Source organism: Rhinatrema bivittatum, chromosome 5 (genome assembly GCF_901001135.1).
Source record: "Rhinatrema bivittatum chromosome 5, aRhiBiv1.1, whole genome shotgun sequence".
In the NCBI taxonomy this organism is placed as follows: Eukaryota; Metazoa; Chordata; class Amphibia; order Gymnophiona; family Rhinatrematidae; genus Rhinatrema; species Rhinatrema bivittatum.
Window position 1 is genome coordinate 220,661,786 of NC_042619.1, and position 19,573 is coordinate 220,681,358.

At 49.0% G+C, this 19,573-nt stretch overlaps 1 protein-coding gene across 5 annotated transcripts in view; it reads right to left on the reverse strand.

Moving 5' to 3' along the window:
* The window catches only part of CTPS2 (CTP synthase 2), a 428,947-nt gene that overhangs the window by 264,896 nt on the left and 144,478 nt on the right, over window positions 1-19,573 (reverse strand). For all 5 annotated transcript variants that reach the window (XM_029603286.1, XM_029603284.1, XM_029603287.1 and 2 more), the window contains 2 exons: window positions 15,318-15,398; window positions 3,461-3,612 (listed from right to left, as the gene is read on the reverse strand). In XM_029603286.1, the coding sequence (XP_029459146.1) occupies window positions 3,461-3,612; window positions 15,318-15,398 (233 nt within the window). The remainder of the gene's footprint in view (window positions 1-3,460; window positions 3,613-15,317; window positions 15,399-19,573) is intronic.

Consider the following 19,573-nt stretch of genomic DNA (forward strand, 5'->3'; position numbering starts at 1 on the left):
TGGAGGAGAACGCTTTCTACTTTCAGTAGGAGAGGGAGGTGAAGGTAAGTCATTGGTGTCTGTGGAAGTATCATCACCCCATGTGTCATAAGGATCAGCAGACTGACCTATAGGACAAGAAGGGGGTTGGATACCCGAAGGCCCCGGCTGAGGCTCCAGAAAATCGAAGGAATCACCGGGGGCACCGTGGATGGTCTGGAGGGCATCGGTGCCGGCATCGAAGGCATCGATGGCGCCGATGTGCGTATCGCCCCCGATGAATGAATCGGTGGACATGGCATCGATGGCTGAGGCAATACTCCTGAAGAAGGAATTTGGAACGGTGTTTCTCCTCCCGAAGAAGCTGTCAACAGGGAGCGCACCGGAGCCATCGGAGACCCGGGAATCACCGTTGGAAGGTCGGTGATGAGCGCCTCCATTCGGGATAGCAGCGGTGCCAGTGCTGCTGGAATCGGGTCGGTGACCGGTTCAACTCTCGGTGCCGATGTCGGTGCCGGAGGAACCTGGAGCCGTTGCATCGCCTTGTCGATGGCCTTCTGGACCAGCCGGTCCAGTTCTTCTCAGAGACCTGGAGCAAGCAGCCCCGGCTCCGTGATGGAAGAGGGAGGCGGAGGCACAGTCGGAGGGACCACCTTTACAGGCGGAATCGCAACTCTCAAACCCCGATCGGGTGAGGGTGGCCTCGATGTCCCGATCGCAGGAATGGTCGGTGCCGTTCCTGGACGGGGCTTCTTTGATGGTGGCTCGGACGGTGGCGAGGTCGATGATTTCGCTCCCTCGACGGTCCGAGACAATGTCGATGGCGATGTTTCTCACTACGATCCCCTCGATCTTGAGGAGAAGTAACGGGAGTCGATAGCCGTGAAGACATCGATGGCGGACGGTTACCGGACGGTGGTCGATGCTGGTGCGACTTCGATGGTGCCGGTTCCGATGACGTCGATGCCATGGACGGCGTCGGGGTGTGAGCACAGAAGAGGAGTCCCATCTTCTCCATTCTGGCTTTGCGACCTTTTGGTGTCATGAGGGCACATTTGGTGCAAGACAGGACATCATGCTCACAGCCTAAACACATTACACAGACTCCATGAGGGTCTGTGATAGACATGGTGCGAGTACAGTCCGGGCACCGACGAAACCCCGACGCCATGGCCATAGAAAAAAATTGAGCCGCGGTACAGTCGACGGCCAGTAGGCCGCGAGGGCCAAACTCGACGGTAATCAACGAAAGACGGTCAAAAACTTACCGGAGTACCGCTGCCTGAGAAAAGTTAAGGAGGGACCCCTGTGGGGCAATTTAAATTTAATTAACTCCATGAGAAAAATTCCTGTCAGGAATCTCTTCAGAGCTCCTAAAACACCAGGCTACTGCTGCGCGGAAAAAAGAAAACTGAAGGGGGACCCCTGCTGGCTGCAGGGTTCGTGCCATGCTGTGCATGCCCAGTAGGGGCCAGTCAAAGTTCTGGAAACTTTGACAAAAGTGTTCCGTGATTGGGCTCCATCTTGTGATGTCACCCATATGTGAGGACTACCATCCTGCTTGTCCTGTGAGAATGTTATTTTTCTTTTCTTGCCTCTGCTACCTATTATTTGGACTAGATGCATCTACATTATGATTTTTTCTCTTCTTTTTTTTCTGTATTTTTTATTTCTGTAGATGTTACTGCATTTTCTTAAGGTTTACTTTGTAAATCTTCTAAAATTTCATACATTAAAAAAAAGAAAAGGATCAGGGAGTGAGTGGACCAAGCCCAGAGCCACTCCACAGGTGAAATCTCTAGCCAGTCTTTGGGGTAGGCGAGCTGAGGGGTGCCCTGAGCACCATCTGCATCTCATAGCCTGTGGCAATGGAGGAGAGGCCAAGTAGTAATCGAGTCGCAGCAGACCCCATCTGGCCATGGTCCAAAAAGAGGCCCGGAGAAGCCATAGCGGACCCATGCCACCACAGCCCAGATAGAGAGAGGCCCTGAGTGTGTGGGTGTGAGAATGAGAGCCTAGGTATGAGCCTGTGTGAGTGAAAACCTGTGTGCATGTGTGTGTATTAGAGCTTGTGTGTATGAGGGAGGGAGACAGGGAGTGTGTATAAGAGCATGGATGTGCATATGAGAGTAGGATTGTGTGAAAAAAATGAGTGTATGTATGTGAGTCTATGTGCTTGTGTGTGAGAAAGAACCTGTGTGCATGTGTGTAAGAGAGAGAGAGCCTGTGTGTGTGTTCTTGCGTGTGTGAGAATGAACATGTGTAAGTGTGTGCGTGTGAGAGTGAGAGGCTGTGTGTCTGAGAGCCTATATGTGACACATAGACTCTCAGGCACACACAGGCTCTCATCTCACATACACACACGTACACAGTTAGAGGGGAGTGCCCTTTGCCCATGCAACAGATTGAGTTTTGTTAAATAGAAATGACTGGAACCATTTGAGGGTCAGGCCTTTGACGCCAGTCTTTGCAAAATCATTTATGTGCATTTACTAAAAAGTCAGTACACACCCTAGGTGTTTGAAAATCCGTGCGGCGCACACATGTCCCAGCCACACGTGTATCTCCCGGTATGGAATGCATAGGCCTTTGAAAATTCGGCCTTAAGTGAGTATCTGAGGCAATGAGAGATAAAGTGATTAGCCCAAAGTCACAAGAAGTGGGATCTGAATGCTGGCTTCTTTGGTTCCACTGGTAAACAAATTTCTGGGAACATTTTGTTTCCTCCACAACCTTCGGTGAAACAAGTAGATTTTAACAAGCTGAACACAAATATGTATTTATTATGTCTCTATCATGTACCGTTTGCCAGAAATGTGTGATATACATTAAGCATTGTTATGTGTCTGTAGTGGCATAAGCTATAATGGCAATGTAGGCACTAGAAAACAAAACTAAAAATGTTTTGCCGCAGATTTTCATTTGTAATCACTGTCTGACGCTTCGCGGATGAGAGTCCAACATTAGTCACCCAGCATGGAGGGGTTCCACTTACCTTGATACCGTTTCTCCATTTTGACAATGTCTTCATAAAACCTTTCATCATGTTCGTCACTCACAGTATGTTACATGTTACGTTGCTTATGGCTGTCAAAAATACATGAATTTTAAAAATCATAAAAACTACTGTCCAGCAAGAAAATATATGTATGCGAGATTATGTTTTAAAATCTCACAATTATTGTAACACAAAATTGGCCTTTTCTCAGAAACTTTACGTGATGTACAAATTTCGAAGTAATATCTGTGATCAGCATCAAAAAATCTATTTGGAACACCAAAAAGCATGAAGGAAACAAAAACTTTGTTTACCAGTGCTCTCAGTCCATTGCTCTAACCACTAGGCCACGCCTTCTCCTATGATGTGGGCCATAGTTAAAGAAACACTGTAGGTCACAGAATGAATGCAGCATTGCTTTGCAATTAAGTGTATTCCAATATCAGTTTCTTACAAGAAATACTTAACAGCACTGTCAAATACCTGTCAGCTATTCTCTTCCATTTGAAAAGAAGCTCAGTTGGGTGGTCATCGATAGGAAGGTTCAATCTCCGTTTAAAGTACTTGATAATGCCTTGCTCCTCTAGCAGCAGGGGCACTCGATAAGTGGAGGACAGGTCGTGGACGAAAATGACCTACCAAATTCATAAGTACGTATGAAGAGGCAATCCAGTACCCACGATTAGAGACATAAACGGGTTTTTCCATTTTCAAAACTGAGCAAAACAAACTTGTCAAGCAATGGTCTGGATTCTGCCCTTAGCCATTTGAGTACTCATGGTCTGATAGCTGCACAAATTTCTAAATTCAAAAAGCTGCATGCATGAATAAAATTATGCACTGAATAAAAACTAAGCATGGAAAAGGCCAAGATAAGTACATGGTTCAGCCAGAAGTATCCTTTTGAAAACTGAAGTCACAAAGTAGCCCCCAAGGTACTACATACCATTTACATTTTTCTTCAGGTGCATCTGATATAAATTTTATGAATTTTATGGGATGGCCCATGGCAAAGGGACACCTGGAACACTGTGGGCAAGCAGTGAGGGCATGCACCTCTCCAAAAATGTTTATACTGCCATAAATAAAGTTATCATTGCATCTTCCCTCTTACATTAAACTCTAAGGTGCCTCCTCCCCCCAAATCCAAACTTTGCGAAACCTTAACAAGCCCCCATTTGCAGTTAATGCCATGAAAGAGAGCCATGGTATGTTCAAGTCTTCAGTCCAACAGGACTGGTTGGGATTTGGGGTGCATTGTGGAGGTGTCAAAAGAGAGAGGAGAGTTGTTTACCTGTAACAGATGTTCTTCTAAGACAGCAAGATGTTAGTCCTCACAGAAGGGTGACATCATCAGATGGAGCCCGGCACGGAAAACATTTGTTAAAGTTTTTAGAAATTCTGACTGGCACACTGAGCATGCCCAGCATGCCACTATCCGCACGGCCACACAGGGTCCCTCTTCAGTCTCGTATCATAGCGAAAAAGACGAGCGAAAAAAAAAAAAATTAAACCGATAGAGAATCCAACTCCGCTGGGTTTCCTGAGGACTAACATCCTGCTGTCCTAGGAGAACACCTGATACAGGTAAGCAACTCTGCTTTCTCCTAGGACAAGCAGGATGGTAGTCCTCACAAATGGGTGACTACCAAGCTATCAGCTGTCCCCGGCAATAACAGAATCCACAAAACTTAACCAGGTGCCAACAGGCACAACAACAGAAGTACTGAGGGTGAGAACGGGAGGCAGCATGAACCAAACATTGGGCCCTAGGCACGGAGAGTTGGGTTCTTATGCTTGGAACAGATTACGGAGGACAGACTGTCCGAAGGTACTGTCAGGTCGACCATCCTTGTCCAAACAGTAATGGCCAGTGAACGTGTGCACAGAGCTCCATTTCGCAGCCTTACAGATTTCAGCAATGAGCACCGCACGAAAGTGTGCCACCGACGCTGCCATGGCCCTAACTGAGTGCGCCTTGACGCGGCCTCCGAGCTGAAGGCCCACTTGCTTGTAGCAGAAGGATATACAGTCTGCCAACCAGTTGGACAGGGTCTGCTTGCCCACCTCAACGCCAAGTCTATTTCTGTCAAAGGAAACAAAGAGTTGGGTGGACTGCCTGTGGGCTACCGTGCACTCAAGATAAAAGACAAGAACATGCCTGCAGTCCAGGTTGTGCAGAGCCCGTTCATCCTGGTGGGAATGGGGCCTCGTAAAGAAGGTGGGCAGAACGATGTACTGATTGAGATGGAAATCAGACACCACCCTAGGCAGGAACTTAGGGTGATTGAGTAAAACCACCCTATTGTGAAAGAATTTTGTATAGGGCAGACACGTCACTAACGCCTGAAGTTCACTTACCCTACAAGCGTAGGTGACCGCAACCAAGAAAATGACTTTCCAGGTGAGATGTTTAAGCTTGCAGGAGCACATAGGCTCAAAAGGAGGCTGCATGAGCCGCGCTAGTACCACGTTGAGGTCCCAGGATTCAAAAGGAGGATACAGAGGGGGCTTCAGATGCAACAGGCCCCTCATGAAGCGACCTACCAAGGGCTGCACAGAAATAGGTATACCACCTATGCCCTGGTGATGGGTGCTGATACCACTCAGGTGGACTTGGATCGAGTGGTTTGTAAGCCAGACTCCGAGAGGGCCCACAGATAGTCCAAGAGATGCGGAGTGGAGCATGAGAAAGGGTCTGAGCCTTTTGCCTTACACCAGATGGAGAACCTCTTCCACTTCAACCGGTAAGACTTCCTGGTGGAAGGCTTCCGTTAGATGATCGAGGTTAAAGGGACACTTAGAGAAGATAAGGATATCACAGAAAGATTAAATGATTTTTTTGCTTCAGTGTTTACTAAAGAGTATGTTGGGGAGACACCAGTTCCGGAGAAAGTTTTCATGGGTAATGATTCAAATGGACTGAACAAATCACGGTGAACCTAGGAGATGTGGTAAGCCTGATTGATAAACTGAAGAGTAGTAAATCACCTGGACCGGATGGTATACACCCCAGGGTTCTAAAGGAACTCAAAAATGAAATTTCAGACCCATTAGTAAAAATTTGTAACCTATCATTAAAATCATCCACTGTACCTGAAGACTGGAGGATAGCTAATGTAACCCCAATATTTAAAAAGGGCTCCAGGGGCGATCCGGGAAACTACAGACCGGTTAGCCTGACTTCTGTGCCAGGAAAAATAGTGGAAAGTATTCTAAGCATCAAAATCACAGAACATATAGAAAGATATGATTTAATGGAACAAAGTCAGCATGGCTTTACCCAAGGCAAGTCTTGCCTCACAAATCTGCTTCACTTTTTTGAAGGAGTTAATAAACATGTGGATAAAGTTGAACCGGTAGATATAGTATACTTGGATTTTCAGAAGGCGTTTGACAAAGTTCCTCATGAGAGGCTTCTAGGAAAAGTAAAAAGTCATGGGATAGGTGGCAATGTCCTTTCGTGGATTGCAAACTGGCTAAAAGACAGGAAACAGAGAGTAGGATTAAATGGACAATTTTCTCAGTGGAAGGGAGTGGGCAGTGGAGTGCCTCAGGGATCTGTATTGGGACCCTTACTTTTCAATATATTTATAAATGACCTGGAAAGAAATACTACGAGTGAGGTAATCAAATTTGCAGATAATACAAAATTGTTCAGAGTAGTTAAATCACAAGAAGATTGTGATAAATTGCAGGAAGACCTTGTAAGACTGGAAAATTGGGCATCGAAATGGCAGATGAAATTTAATGTGGATAAGTGCAAGATGATGCATATAGGGAAAAATAACTCATGCTATAGTTACACAATGTTAGGTTCCATATTAGGTGCTACCACCCAAGAAAGAGATCTAGGCGTCATAGTGGATAACACATTGAAATTGTTGATTCAGTGTGCTGCGGCAGTCAAAAAAGCAAACAGAATGCTGGGAATTATTAGGAAGGGAATGGTGAATAAAACGGAAAATGTCATAATGCCTCTGTATCGCTCCATGGTGAGACCCCACCTTGAATACTGTGTACAATTCCGGTCGCCACATCTCAAAAAAGATATAATTGTGATGGAGAAGGTACAGAGAAGGGCAACCAAAATGATAAGGGGAAAGGAACAGCTCCCCTATGAGGAAAGACTAAAGAAGTTACGACTTTTCAGCTTGGAGAAGAGATGGCTGAGGGGGGATATGATAGAGGTGTTTAAAATCAGGAGAGATCTAGAACGGGTAGATGTGAATCGGTTATTTAGTCTTTCAGATAATAGAAAGACTAGGGGGGCACTCCATGAAGTTAGTATGTGGCACATTTAAACTAATCGGAGAAAGTTCTTCTTCACTCAACGCACAATTAAACTCTGGAATTTGTTGCCAGAGGACGTGGTTAGTTCAGTTAGTATAGCTGTGTTTAAAAAAGGATTGGAGAAGTCCATTACCTGCTATTAATTAAGTTGACTTAGAAAATAGCCACTGCTATTACTAGCAACGGTAACATGAATTAGACTTAGTTTTTGGGTAATTGCCAGGTTCTTATGGCCTGGATTGGCCACTGTTGGAAACAGGATGCTGGGCTTGATGGACCCTTGGTCTGACCCAGTATGGCATGTTCTTATGTTCTTAAGCCACCAGGACCTGCAACACAGTATCAGAGAGGTTGAGGGACTGTAAGACTACCCTTTCAACATCCAAGCAGCGAGGGCCAGCGACTGGAGGTTTGGGTGCCGCAATCTGCCCTGATCCTGCGTGATAAGGTCAGGGGAGGTGCCCAGACATATGGGCTCCCATATCGACAGGTCGCGCAGGATCGGAAACCAGACTTGTTGCGGCCAATATGGGGCAACCAGGATCATGGTGCCACTGTCCTGCTGGAGCTTCACGAGAGTCTTCCCCACCAGTGGGAGTGGAGGATACGCGTACAGCAGCCCCTTGCCCCAAAACAGGGCAAAGGCATCCGAGGTTGTTTCCCTGTCTTCCCTGAACAGGGTGCAGAAGCAGACCACTTTGAAATTCCGCGGGGAGGCAAAGTGGTCTATGTCTGGAGTGCCCCACAGGCGGAGGAAGTGTTTGTCTGCGACTGTCGGGTTGAGCAACCACTCGTGTGGGTGAAACACCCAGCTCAAGCGATCCACCACCACATTCTTTGTCCCTGCCAGGTAAAGTGCTCTTAGAAAAATGTCCCTGGATATGGCCCACGCCCAAATTTAAGTTGCTTCCTGGCAAAGCAGAAAGGAACCCGTGCCCCCCTGCTTGTTTATGTACCACATCACAACTTGGTTATCGGTCTGGATCAAAACCACTTTGTGGGCCAGGTGATCCTGGAACACCGAGAGGGCGTACCGGATAGTTCAGTTCCAGGAAGTTTATTTGACAACTTGATTCTTGCCTCAACTACATGCAGAGGCTGCCAACATGTGCCCCCCAGCCCAAGGTAGTCAGTATCATTGGGGGGATGAGGCCTGGAAGGGGAGGCCCCTTTCCAAGTTGGACAGACTCTCCTACCAGGAGAGGGAGTCTCGGAGTGGCAAGGTAATTTCTACCAGTGCTGAGAGGTCCTGGGTGGCTTGAAGCCATTGAGAGCAGAGAGTCCACTGCGCTACCCACATGGCTAGCCAGGCAAATGGAGTGACGTGAACTGATGCCGTCATGTGGCCGAGCATGCAGAGCAATACCTGGGCAGAGACCATGCGTTTCCGACAGACGGAGTGGGCTAACAACGCGAGCATCTGAGCTCATGTCTGGGGAAGAATGCTCTGGCCAGAGTCGTGTCTAGCAGAGCTCCAATAAAGGCTAGCTGTTGCAACAGGCTCAGATGGGATTTGGGGAAACTGATCACAAATCCCAGTGACTGAAGCACCTTGGCTGTCAAGCGGAGGGAACACAGAGTGCCCTCCTGTGTGGTGCTCCTGATGAGCCAGTCACCCAGGTAGGGAAACACAGTGCAGTGCAGGTGTGCCCCTACAACCGCTAGACATTTCGTGAAGACCCACAAGGCTGAGGCAAGGCCAAATGGCAGCACCCAGTATTGGAAATGTCTGGGGCCCACTACAAAGTGGAGATACTTCCTGTGAGGGGGTACTATTGCTATGTGGGCATAAGCGTCCTTTTAATCAAGAGAGCAGAACCAATCTTCTTTGCAAAGGAAAGGAATCAGGGTGCCCAGAGAGACCATTCTGAACCGTTCTTTCTGCAAGAACCTGTTTAAGGCTCTGAGATCGAGAATGGGCCAAAGGCCACCTGTTTTCTTTGGTATCAGAAAGTATCTTGAGTAGAAGCCCTGTCCCATTTGAGAGTGGGTACGGGTTCTACGACTCCAGCCTTCAGCAAGACAGAGAACTCAAATTCGAGAAGTTTCTGATACCCTGACAGGAACCACGCGAGGGGGGAAGAGAATCCGCTGGGACCGTCCTGAAATTCAGGCGGTAACCGCGTTGTACAATGGCCAGAACCCAGGGGTCGGTGGTAATAGGGGGCCAGCGATCTGCAAACAGACATAGCCGGCCCCCGACCGGTAGACAGGGGTCTGTGGGAACCACAAGCTGGCATCCACTCTCTCGCCACCAGTCAAAAGCCCACAACTGGGCTGAGTTGGGGCGCTGGTTATGGTCTGGGGGCATGCTGATGGCGTGGCCGGCCCCTGACTGCAGTGCGCGGGGTCCTGGTATGAGAAGTTGGAGGGTAGTATCTCCTCTGATGATAGAAGGACTTCCGAGGTCCTTGACATAGGGACCTACACACGGAAGACGGTGGGTCCGAAGTACTAGCCAAGAGCTGTTGCAAGGTCTCGTAATGGTCCTTTAGCTGAGCGACTGCATCCCTGACTTTGTCACCAAAGAGATTTTCACTGGTGCAAGGCAGGTCCACTAGCTTCTCCTGGACCTCCAGTCGAAGGTCGGAGGCCAGAAGCCAGGCCATGCTTCGGGCGCTAATACCCGCAGCCGATACCCTGGCCGCTGTCTCAAAGAGATCAAAAGTGAACCTTACCTCATGCTTCCCATTCTCAAGGCCCTTCTGTACTACTGCCTCCAGCGCATCTTGTTGCTGTTGAGGCAGATGCTCTGCCAGCTCCTGAACTTGCTTCCACAAGTTCCTGTTATATTGAGTCATGTATAACTGGTAGGAGGCGATGCAGGCAGTGAGTATTGCTCCCTGAAAAACCCTCCTTCCAAGGGCATCCATGGGCCCTATGATCTCGGCCCAGAGGAGCAGAGGAGTGAGTACAAGATCTCTTAGCCTTTTTTAAGGCAGACTCCACCACCACAGACTGATGGGGGAGCTGATGCTTCTGAAATCCAAAGGCCAGTTAAACCAGGTAAAGGGCATCTGTTTTCCAGTTGATCGGGGGGACAGAGCCCGGTGCTCCCTCTTCATGTACAGAGGTTCTAGGAGACTTTCGTAGATTAGCATGGCTACCACCTCCTTCGGGTCATCCACAAACTGGAGGACTTCCAGCATTTTGTGGCAGGAGTCCTCCTCTGTGATGAGTTGGAAAGAAATGGCTTCTGCCATAATCTGGACAAAGCCTGCAAAGAAGTCTTCTGAGGGAGAGCGACGCCAATCATTTGGTGGAGAGGGCTCATAAGGCAAGTCACCAGAGTCATCAGAGGAGGACTTGGAAGAAGCATCATCCCAGGGATCTTGGGCACGTATTCCTCACTAATATCCACCGGGGGATGTCAAGGCAGGCCGGCGCCCAATCCTCTCAGCAATGACATCGAGGGCTGCCTCGGCAGCCTCAGTGCTGGGGGTCTCAAGGATACCAACGGAATCAAGGGCATCAACAGTGCCGAAGGCACCAGGGGCCTCGAGGGAACCGATGGCCCTGGAACTCTCAATGGCCCAGGAATGGGCTTGGGGAGTGAAGGCACCCTTGAGGGCTTTGGTATCGCTCCAGAGGGGGACCTCGGTGGCTAAAGGGGAACTGAAGGAGCCCCGGGCACTGGTTGCATCGGTGTTGCAGGAGTGCTAGGGAGCGATCCCACTTCCGGGGAAAGTGGTGTGCCCTTGGACCACAACGCGACTGCAGAGAGGAGCTCCGTGGAAGCGCCGAGGCAGGTGAGACATATCCCAGCACAGGTGGACAAGTTGAAGACCAGGGACTCGGGCCTCCGCCGAACCTGACGCATCAGTAGAGACACAACAACGCAATGCTGGTCTCTGGGGTAGTCCTCCGGCCACTCAATAGCCCATTCGGACCTGCCGTACGGGAACGGCAAATGTGCCAGGACAGAGAGAGCTCGAGGACAGGCGATGATACTGGAACAAGATGAAGATTCAAGACATGATCGGATGAGGACACTGAAGACATGGTCAGACGAGGATGCCTGAAGACATGATCAGACGATACTTGATACATGGTCGGGCGAAACATCAAGCAAGAAGGCAAGGCTGGGTCACGGTTACATCAGGGTGAAGGCACGGTTACGTCAAGGTCAAGGCATGGTTACAAGGCATGGTTACATCAAGGTCAAGGCAAGGGTATGTGAGGGTTCAGACATGGCTATGTCAAAGTTCAATCATGGCTACGCCAAAGTTCAAATCGGGAAATGCAGTAGAGTTTAATGAGTCCCAAACAACATCAGAGTAGTTGTAAAATTAACTTTTTATTGGCGGCAACTCCATTGCTTTGAAAAGGCACAGTTTTAAACAGGGTCCCCCGACACGGACCCATGTTTTGCCAAATGCGGCTGCATCAGGAGGGACGTATTTAAAGCGGAGTTCATAAGTTGTAACAGAAAGAACAATTCAAATGGGGGGACTCATGGCAAAGGATCCAAAATTAAACAACACAAATAAGAATTCATAATCAGGTCATAGCACATATTATTTTAATTTAACATAATGCTTTCAAAGTGAAACTCACATACAATTTTGCAAAGAAAAGAAGTGTCGGCAGATTATATATTTAAAGGAACCAAAAGTTGGCGCCAGAATCTTTTGGCCAGTCATAATAAAATCAACCTTTATTTAATGAACGAAGTGACCAGTCCAAAAAAAGAGAGAAAGTAAAAAGGTAATCGGGAGGACAAGTACAGGTAGATTACAGGAAAACAAAAATATAAATATAAATATGTAGCGTGCGGGGTCAGTGAACTCAACCAAACTTATAAAGGTTAGAAATACATAAAAGATACAGGTATACTGCACCTGATTGTAAGAACTACAGAGAAATTTAGAGAGAATCCTTCATTCGCAGACTTAAATACAATCACAAACGTACAGTCCGAAAATCATCCCTTACAACAAAAATCGCTACAGCCATTTAAACTGGAGTCGGGAAATACCATATTGCAGAAGCGTCAGAATAACTACACAGAAGGAAGTTTGTCCTAACAAAAAACGGATTCATACGGAGCGCGGTTGAAATTAAGGACCAAGCAAGATTAAATACTTAAAGATTTGAAACATGCAAGAACTTTTTCACCACATACATACCTTGACAGCATTGCAGTTTGTAAATATTATGATTTGCAAGGAGAGCGGGCTGTGCTGGTGAAACCAAACATTTAAAGAACCTGAGGAAAAGGGTTGTTGCTGAATGCTTGAAGTGCAGTTCCTCGCTCCTGCATTTGTTTTATGCCAAAGTTCAGACATGGCTTCGTCAAAAGTCCAGTCACGGCTATACCAAGGATCAGACATGGATACGTCAAGGTTCGGGCAAGACTACATCAAGGTCAAAGCAAAGCTAAGGCAGGGCTGAGGCAAGACAAGGACTCTTGAAGAATGGACAGATGATGAAAGGCAGAACATCAGGAGACTAGATGCATGTTCATCTGGAGACAAGGACCTTGGGGACAACAAAGACGAGACAGCTGAAAACAGGTTCAACTGGGGTATCCAAGGCAGGGACATCAGGTCTTTGGACCCACAAATACACTCAATCAAGAGCAACGAGGAAACACAGGAAGATAGGACATCCGAACGCCAGGCCTTCCAGACTTTGGACCTACCGGACACTCAACCGAGAGCATCACGAAGGCCCCAACGGCAGGACATCTGGACATCTACTGGCAAGGACTACTTCAAAGAAAGACTTCTGCGAACAGGGCATCTGAGACGGACATCAGGGAAGACAGGACATCAGGAATCAAGGTCATCTGAAGTCGGCGACATCTGTAGTCAGAACATCGGACGGAGACATCAGTGAACAGGAACACGGAACCCGACAAGAGACCAGGACATGGAACGAAGATGAAGACAAGGATCAGGAACCACAGAGGAAGACAAGGGAATTCCCATGAAGAACAGTGCCTTGAAGAAGCAGAGGAGGACATCGTCAGAGACTCCTGAATCGAAGAGCTGGAACGGAGGATCCAGGAGCAGTCCAACTCCATGACTGACTCCTTGCAAAGGCGAAGAGGAACAGAAGGCTGAGCCCTTTTGTAGGGCTGAAGAGGAACACCCAGGGTGACATCATGAGGAGGATCCAGGAGGTCTGGCCCTTTAAATCTGGAGAGGAAGCGTGGCCGCTGAAGAGAGGACTGAGGGCGGCTCCTGCAGCGGAGGATGGCGCTGATGTCTGCAGCTCCCAGCCATGAAGCGGAGCGATGGCGGCGGTTCCAGGCTGCAAAGGGAAGCTCCAGGGCAGCCTAGCCGCGAAGAAAAGGACAGCTGCAGCTCCCTGCCGCCAGAGCAGGGGGAGAACGTCGGCGGCCTCAGGGCCGCATGGAAGCATGGCAGCAAGGCCCGTCATGCAGGAGCGGAGCATGGGCAGTCTCCGGACCGTGGGGAAACACCAGCAGCGGCCTCCTGACCGTGAGGCTGAAGAACAGCGGCTCTGAGTGCCATGAAGCACTAAAGATGGCATCGGGTAAGCAGGCCCGCTAGCTGGAAGAAGGTGAGAGGCTGTTTGTGGGCTTAACCCACAAGCAGAATCGTAACAGCCGATAGGACGCCCAAGAGGACATTGAGACGCTACAGCATGGGCGCTAACAGTGCAGGCACTGGTTTCGGCGCCAGTATGGGAGCCAGTGCCGGGGGGGGGGCAGTTCAAACTCCAGAGGGCTCAGAGCACCATCTGCTGCACCCTGCGGTCCAGCTCCTCCTGAAAGTCCAGTGAAGAGAATGCAGACGATGGAGGAGAAGAAGGAGGAGGAGTCACCAGGGCCTCCATGAGGGGCTGAGGAGACTTGGTACCTTGCACCGCACTCAGTGGGAAACGTCTGGGATTCCCGGGTTTGGAAGAGGATGGGACCTCTTAACCACAGGATCACTTTGGAGGAGGCCTAGCATGGGCCAATGCTCCTCTGGAATCGGCACCATTGTCATACGAGGACGACTGCCAGTGCCAGTATTTCCCTTGGTGCTTGGCCCGGTCTTTCTCCAGTGCCGAGGATGACGACAATCCGAATGCCTTTGATCGATCTGATGATGGGGAGGGCTGGTCCCCAGAGCCCCTCTTCTCGAGGAGGAACCGGATGGGACACGGAGGGCAACATTATGTCGAAGGCATCTCCGCGGCCCTTCGGTTTTGAGGCTCCTGATGCCGGAGTCAATTGCATTCTATCTTGTCCAGACGGGAACGATGGCCCTTAGGGGTCATCTGAGCACAGTCAGACACCCGAGGATATCATGAGAAGCCCCACGCAGAGGATACAGACCTCACATGGATCCGTGATAAACATGGTCCGCGGGCACTGGGGGCATCTCCGAAAACCGGACAAAGCCATGAAAACAAGCCGGCAAACGGTCAATGGCCGGCGGCCACCATGAGGTGACATGCTAGGGAATCGACCGCACACTATGAGAGAAAAAAAAACACCTACTAAGACGCCGGAAGAACTGACCACGAAGAGGGACCCTGCGCAGAAGAAAAATGGAGGAAAAATCCTCAAAGAAAAATGTTTGAAAAGTTTAGAGAGAGCTCTGAGAAACGTGAGGCTACTGCTTCGCAGAAAAAAACACAACAGAAGAGCGACCTCTGTGAGGACTAAAATCCTGCTTGCCCTATAGGGAAGCTGAACTGCCCAGGGTAACCATCCTCTGGAGGGAGGAGGTAAGGTGAATACATACAATTACTGTAATTGATTGATGTTATAGGACCCATACCTAATAAAGACTTTTTTTTTATCACAGCAGGTATTGCTCAAAATGAGAAATAAGCCATTCAACAAATGTTTCTTAATAAAATTAAAAATAGCTTTGTCTATCAAGTCAGTCAACACTACCCCATATCAAGAGAGACAATATTCCCAGCCAAAGAAATCAATACTTATCCCTATCATCAAATCATCCAATGTTTCTTCTATCAAGTGAATCAATGTTATCCCCCGATCAAAAGATTTCATGGTCCCCCATCAAGAGAGCTAAAGTTAGCAAGTGAACTGAAGTTAGTCAGAAAGGGCTTGACAAACCTGCTCCGGGTCCACATGGCAGAACATGGAGATCTTTTCCTTTACAGCCATTTCAATTGGCTTGCTGCTTCTGCAAACAATCTGTAAAGCATAATAATTATGACCGCATCAGAACAGCAAAAAGCTATAGGTTGACTTTATGTGGATAATGAAAAAGACATGCAGCATGGCTTCAGTTGTCAAGGCTGGGTGTTTGCCTTGACAACTGCAAATTCCATAAAATTATGTTTGTGCTGTGAAATAGAAATTCAATGACTGTTTTCATCATAAAATTTACTGTTCTACAAAGAAAAAGTGTTTTTCTTTTCTCAATAAGGCAACTAGGCTAGTAATACGCACTTTCACATTATTAAAGTTATTCTCACTGACTGGCAGCTAGCAAACAGCATTCAGAAAATTAGCAAGTGATGCATCAATAAGCTGAATAATCCACTGTCATATTTGCTTCAGGTTAATATTCTAATTGCATCATTTGCACTGTAAGACTACGCAGCTCGTTAAGTCAATGTGTTTAGTTTCAGTCAACAGAAGTACTGCTATATGACATTAAAACTAAGAGGCAGATATTTAAAGCTACTTAGCCAATGTTGTGTCTGTCGGTTCCCAACGCCCTCTCTCCGCCCTCCTCACCTCTTTGGCGCCTCCCTCGTCACCCGCGGGAAGATTGCCTGCCGCGGCGTCCTTCTACCGAAGTCCTCCAGTGCTCGCGGCCAGAACCGCAACAGTACCTCCCCTCTTTCGCCCCCTCTTAGCCAGTCCGGGTTTACTTGGGTGGTCCAGATGGAATTGGCGTAATAAGTCCTTGTCGAGGATGTTACGGGCCGGTTCCCAAGAATTATCCTTGGGTCCCCAACCCTCCCAGGCAAGCAAGTATTCCCATCGGCGTTGATGGAACCGGACACCCAAAACTTCACGCACGTGATACGTGACCTCATCTGGTACTGAAGGATCTGATGTCTCAGAAGCCCGGGAGTGGTACCTGGATAACACAAGAGGCTTCAGCAATGAGACATGGAACACGTCGTGCATGCGCATGGAGGAGGGTAGGCGTAGACAGTATGAAACTGCTCCCACTCGTTCGGCAACTCAAAAAGCCCACAGAACTTTGGAGCTAGTCTTCTAGACGGGATACGTAGCAGTAGATTTCTGGTGCTAAGCCAGACACGATCTCCTGGAAGGAAGATGGGTGCTGGCTGATGATGCCTATCCGCCCATTTCTTGGCGGATAAGGCGGCTTTATGGATCTTTTCCTGGGTAGAGATCCACAAGGAACAAAGCTGATGAGCTGAGAGTTGCACTGCTGGGAGTGCACTAGGTTCAGGCGAAGGCAGGGGCGGTCGAAGTTGCTTCCCGTAAACAACGAGGAACAGCGAACTTCCAGTAGCTGCATGCGTGTGATTATTATACGAGAACTCCACCCACGGAAGTAGTTCGGCCCAATTATCTTCTCGTTCGTTCAAAAAGGCACAGAGAAAGGTCTTCAGGGTTCGATTGGTTCGTTCAGTTTGCCCATTACTTTGAGGATGAAATGCTGATGAAAGACTAAGTTGCACATTGAAGCGTTTACATAAGGCTTTCCAATAACGAGCTGTAAACTGTGGTCCTCGATCAGAGACTATATCCTGCGGGAGACCGTGAAGGTTAAAAATATGCTGAGCGAACAGGCCAGCCAGGTCAGGTGCAGAAGGTAGCTTTGGCAAAGGGACAAAGTGCGCCATCTTGGAAAATCGGTCCATGGTTACCCAAATGAACGAATTACCTCCTGAGGCAGGAAGGTCCACGACGAAATCGGTGGAGATGTGTGTCCAAGGTTCCACCGGGATGGGCAATGGTTGCAACAGGCCCCTGGGCTTCCCGATGAGCGGCTTTTGAACAGCACAGGTAGGGCATGAACCAACAAAAGCTTGGACGTCCTGTCTCACCGTTGGCCACCAATAGAAACGGTTTAGCAAGTCTAAGGTCCCTTTCCAACCAGCATGGCCCCTAGTGAGGGAGTCATGAGCCCAGGCGAGAACTGCTCTCCGGGAGCGGCGTGGCACAACGGTCTTCCCTTGGGAGGACACTGAGGTTGCGGCAAGACTTACTTTCTCCGGGTCCAAGATGTACTGAGGTGTGTCAGGAGTCTCTTTGACCTCAGAGGAGCGCGAGAGCGCGTCAGCTCGGACGTTCTTCAAGCCGGGTCGGTAGCGTAAGGTAAAGTCAAACCGATCAAAAAATAGCGACCACCGGGCTTGTCTCGGGTTCAGGCGTTGAGCTTGCTTCAAGAATGCTAGGTTTTTGTGATCAGTGTAAATTGTAACTGGATGGTTGGCTCCTTCCAACCACTGTGTCCCTTCTTCCAGGGCAAGTTTCACGGCTAGCAACTCTTTGTCACCAACACAGTAGTTGCTCTCTGCCGGGGAGAATTTCCTTGAGAAATATGAACAGGGCAACAGCTGTCCGGAATCAGAGTACTGACTCAGTACGGCCCCCACGGCCACATTGGAGGTATCAACTTCCACCACGAAGGGCCGGCTGGGATCCAGATGACGAAGGCAGGTGTCTAACAAGAAGGCTTCTTTAAGGATCTCAAAAGCTTGACAGGCAGTAGCAAGTCAATCCACTGCGTTAGCCCCCTTTCGGGTGAGGGCAGTTAGTGGGGCCACGATACGAGAGTAATTGGGAATAAAGTGACGGTAGAAATTGGAAAAGCCGAGGAAGCGTTGCAACGCTTTAAGACCCCCTCGGCCGGGGCCAATTCTTAATAGCCGCCACTTTCTCAGGATCCATTTGAAATCCAGCTGCAGAGACTATGTAGCCTAGGAACGGCAAGGATGTCCTTTCAAAGCTACACTTTTCTAGCTTTGCATACAGGCCATGCTCCCTAAGTATCTGGAGTACTTGGCGGACATGCTGACGGTGTGACGACAGGTCCTGGGAGTAGATTAACACATCGTCAAGGTAAACAATTACGCAGGTGTTCAGAAGGTCCCGCAACACCTCATTCATCAGGTGCTGGAACACCGCTGGGGCATTACATAAGTCGAAAGGCATCACGAGATACTCGTAATGCCCGTCTCGGGTATTAAACGCGGTTTTCCACTCATCTCCGGGACGGATCCTGACTAGATTGTACGCTCCTCGTAGGTCCAACTTTGCAAAAATCTTCGCTCCCTGAAGCTGATCCAGGAGCTCCGGGATTAACGGGAGCAGGTAGCGGTCTCGCTTGGTAATATAATTTAGACCTCGATAGTCTATGCACGGCCTCAGTGAGCCATCTTTCTTGCTGACAAAAAAGAAGCCTTCCCCTGCAGGCGACTTAGACGGGTGGATAAACCCTTTGGCCAGATTCTCTGCAATGTATTCGGACATGGCCCAGGTCTCAGGTATGGATAAGGGATAAACCCTTCCTCGGGGAGGCATGGTACCAGGTAGCAAGTCTATAGCACAGTCATACGGACGATGCTGCGGAAGGATCTCCGCCTTGGTCTTGGAGAATATATCCGTAAAGTCCTCATAAGGTGCAGGAGGACCCACGGCAGAGTGCATCAAGGAAAGTGCAGGACTCTTAGGTACTTTCATACAGTTGGTCAGGCAAAAAGGACTCCATTTGACAATCTGTAACGTATCCCACCGAATCGTGGGTGAGTGTTTCTGTAACCACGGCAACCCTAGCACCACAGGGTGGACAGCCTTCTCCAACACTAGAAAGGCTATCTCCTCTGAATGGTTCGCCCCGGTGCGGACTGTAATGGGTGCCGTGGACATCTGGACAGGTCCTGGAAGGAGCGTCCCCTGGATAGAGGTAATTCATAACGGGACCTCCCGTCTATGCGTAAGGATTCGCAATTGGGAGACTAGGTCCTGCAGGATGAAATTACCTCCGCTCCGGAATCCAGGAATGCCATCGTCTCAAAGGAGCCTCCGGGATATTCCAGGGTAACAGGAACAGTAAATTGAGGAGCTGTAGCACAGCCTAAGAGGAGCTCCTCCCGACCTCCTAGGCTTTGGCATTTTCCGCACGCTCCTGGCAGTGTGCCAAGAAGTGGCCCTTCTGGCCACAATATAAACACAAGTTCAACGAATGGCGAAGTTGCCTTTCTTCAGCAGAAAGCGAGGCCCATCTCAGCTGCATGGGTTCGCAGGTGGGAGCATTTGGACGAGAAATCTTGGGAGAGGGCACTGGTCTCGGCCCAGGAGCCGGACTATAGCGAGAGGAGGCTGCTCCTTGGCCCGTTGTTGTAGGCGGCGGTCAATTCGGGCAGCCATCTCAATTA